Below are 2589 nucleotides of genomic sequence, written 5' to 3'. Positions count from 1 at the left end.
ATCTAATAAATTTAGCTAAATTATGGTCCTTAATCATCACTTTTACGCAGGAACTGTAATCTTTATTTTATATTTAGTTATTTACAGCGGCTTTGCCACGCACGCAAACTGGGAAGGATGCCGTGGACGATACCTTAGGTTCTGTTTCCTTCTTTGTACTGAGTTGTGTACTACTCACTCACTACTCGCTACTCATTACTCAGTCTCTATTTGCTGCTTCTTTTATTCATTTCTGCCTTATCTTTTTCTTTCTTTATCTCTCCCCGGTTGGTAGTGGCCTTCGCACAATGAAGAACAAGAAGATGCAGACGTCGAATTCTACAATCGTAATTGTGCTGTTTGCGTGTTTCTGCTTCGTAACGGTCACGGAGGCAGAAGAATACTTCAAGCCCTTCAATGTCAGCTACGATCACAGGGCTCTCATTATCGACGGCCACCGTCGCATCCTCATCTCTGCCGGAATTCACTACCCTCGCGCCACTCCCGAGGTCTTTTTCTTCTCTATGTTTTTTTGTTTGACTCAGCAATCATGCACGTTCTTCTTGTGCTTCAACCACCACCATAGATAACATGCAGCTAAACGTTTTTCTTATATGGCCTCATGATCAGAGGATTTTCTGTGTTAGTGTTGGATGATCATGACCTTGTTAAGGATACAGGATCATGATTATGCCGAATTTTCAAGTAAAGTCAACACATAAAACTCGCACTATTACTCTCACTCGAGTTAATGTCTGCTACTGGAAATTGAAGCTGTGTTCGAAAAAAGGGGAAAAGAACGGTTATTGTAGAGTAGAACCTGATAATTATAGCAGTGTTAATTGTTTTGATCCAGCAATCTTTATATGTCACTGTTATTGAGTGAGATAGTTATAGAGTTAGATATAATTTACTGATAAGTTTTTAGAGGAATTAATTAACTCTCTCAGGTCTACTAAGGGTGTATGTTATATAAACTAGTGAGGCCCAAGTTCCTTGAATGATATGATTCATTTTAGTAATACATTACTCCTTCTCTGTTTTCTCTCTATTCTCTTTTATGCTTCTTGATACAACCCTAATAGTCACAAATGGAGCAGTAGGTAATAGCCTAATACTCATTAGGTTCATAGGTTGAATAGGATATGAAAGAGTATTATATAATATAACTTGTAATGTTGACTTTTGAAAATGGATTTTCTGTCTCATGCATTTGGCATACTGTTTGCAGATGTGGCCTGATCTGATTGCAAAGAGCAAGGAAGGCGGGGCAGACGTAATTGAAACTTATGTTTTCTGGAATGGGCATGAACCAGCGAGAGGACAGGTGAAAAATTATGTTTGTCCAGGATATTATGGAGGGTAACCTTGCCTTGGTTTTAATTATTCTATTTAGCAATATCAAGTTATTCTCTATTTCATGTGTTTGCACTCATGCAGTATAATTTTGAAGGGAGATATGATCTTGTGAAGTTTGCAAAACTTGTTGCATCCAAGGGACTCTATTTCTTTTTGCGTATAGGACCTTATGCTTGTGCTGAGTGGAACTTTGGGTATCACCCTTTTTACTCTTTTTAATCTTGCAGTTTCTTGTTTAAGTTTCTACTGCTTCATATTTCCTTTATTTATTTATTTACAAAATAAGAGTGAAACAACTTGATGAAGACAACTTGCATACTATAATGTCATCTGAATGCATTTGTTGCATGATTTTCAGTTAAGCATGTTTTATTTAGTTACTGTGTTAGTTCATGTTGTTTTCTAGGATTGTTTCATCGATGTTTCCACTCATGTAATAGTTTATAATTTGCATATTGGGTATTCATACAAGATTATTTTGGTCATAATTATGCATCAAAGTTGAACAATAATTACATTGCATCAGACACAGTGGATTCTGCGAAGTCAGGGAGTAATTTCGGCCTTGTGCATAGAAATGTGTGCTAGCTTTTGACAAACATGTCAATATTACTGGAAGTCAGATAGAAGTATAAACTTTGTGCAGTAGATGCTATCCATTGGTTACCTGTTAATATTGATATACTTACTTTTCTATTGAAAAATTAGATAAAAACTTTGACAACGTCTTCCTTGGTTCATGTGCTATGTTTTCAGGGGTTTTCCTGTGTGGTTGCGTGATATCCCTGGTATTGTATTTAGAACAGACAATGAACCTTTCAAGGTAGAAGGCTATACCATGCTTTCTTTTATGTTTGTTTTTCTTTGCAGATCTGTGGCAGTTTTTTGCTTCTTTTGTATTTGATATTATTCTATGTATTCTTCCACTTTATTCACTGTTCTCAGATTTTGACTATCACATGACAAGTGCATGTGTCTCTGTTCAGCACAATTGTATATGCACTAGTATGAGTATCTCTTGCAATCTCTCCATCACTTTTTATGTTAGATTCAAGATACCTAAACTGCATTGACTTATGATGCTATAATCCCCAATGTTCATTTTGCTAATGATATCTTGCTTCCACACAAACATGCATACTGTGCAATCAATTTTACCTCTGTTTAATTGGAAATGTGATTTCAAAGCTTCCCTTTACAAATCTATTTTAGTGCATCGCTCTTTCTAAACTCTTCCACTAGGTATGTGTT

General features: G+C 36.1%; 1 protein-coding gene across 2 annotated transcripts in view; it reads left to right on the top strand.

The window, feature by feature from the left end:
- The window catches only part of LOC107629439 (beta-galactosidase 9), a 12818-nt gene continuing 10348 nt past the window's right edge, over positions 120–2589 (top strand). Inside the window, exons 1-5 of one of the 2 annotated variants that reach the window (XM_016332239.2) lie at positions 120–138; positions 275–488; positions 1211–1306; positions 1420–1532; positions 2095–2161. In XM_016332239.2, the coding sequence (XP_016187725.1) occupies positions 288–488; positions 1211–1306; positions 1420–1532; positions 2095–2161 (477 nt within the window). In that variant the 5' untranslated portion in view covers positions 120–138; positions 275–287. Of the gene's footprint in view, positions 139–178; positions 489–1210; positions 1307–1419; positions 1533–2094; positions 2162–2589 lie in introns of those variants that run through there. The other variant, XM_016332238.2, reaches the window with a different exon arrangement.

The sequence above is a fragment of the Arachis ipaensis genome, chromosome B03 (genome assembly GCF_000816755.2).
Source record: "Arachis ipaensis cultivar K30076 chromosome B03, Araip1.1, whole genome shotgun sequence".
Taxonomy (NCBI): Eukaryota; Viridiplantae; Streptophyta; class Magnoliopsida; order Fabales; family Fabaceae; genus Arachis; species Arachis ipaensis.
Note: the sequence above shows the minus strand (reverse complement) of the source record. Positions and strands in the feature narration are given on the sequence as shown.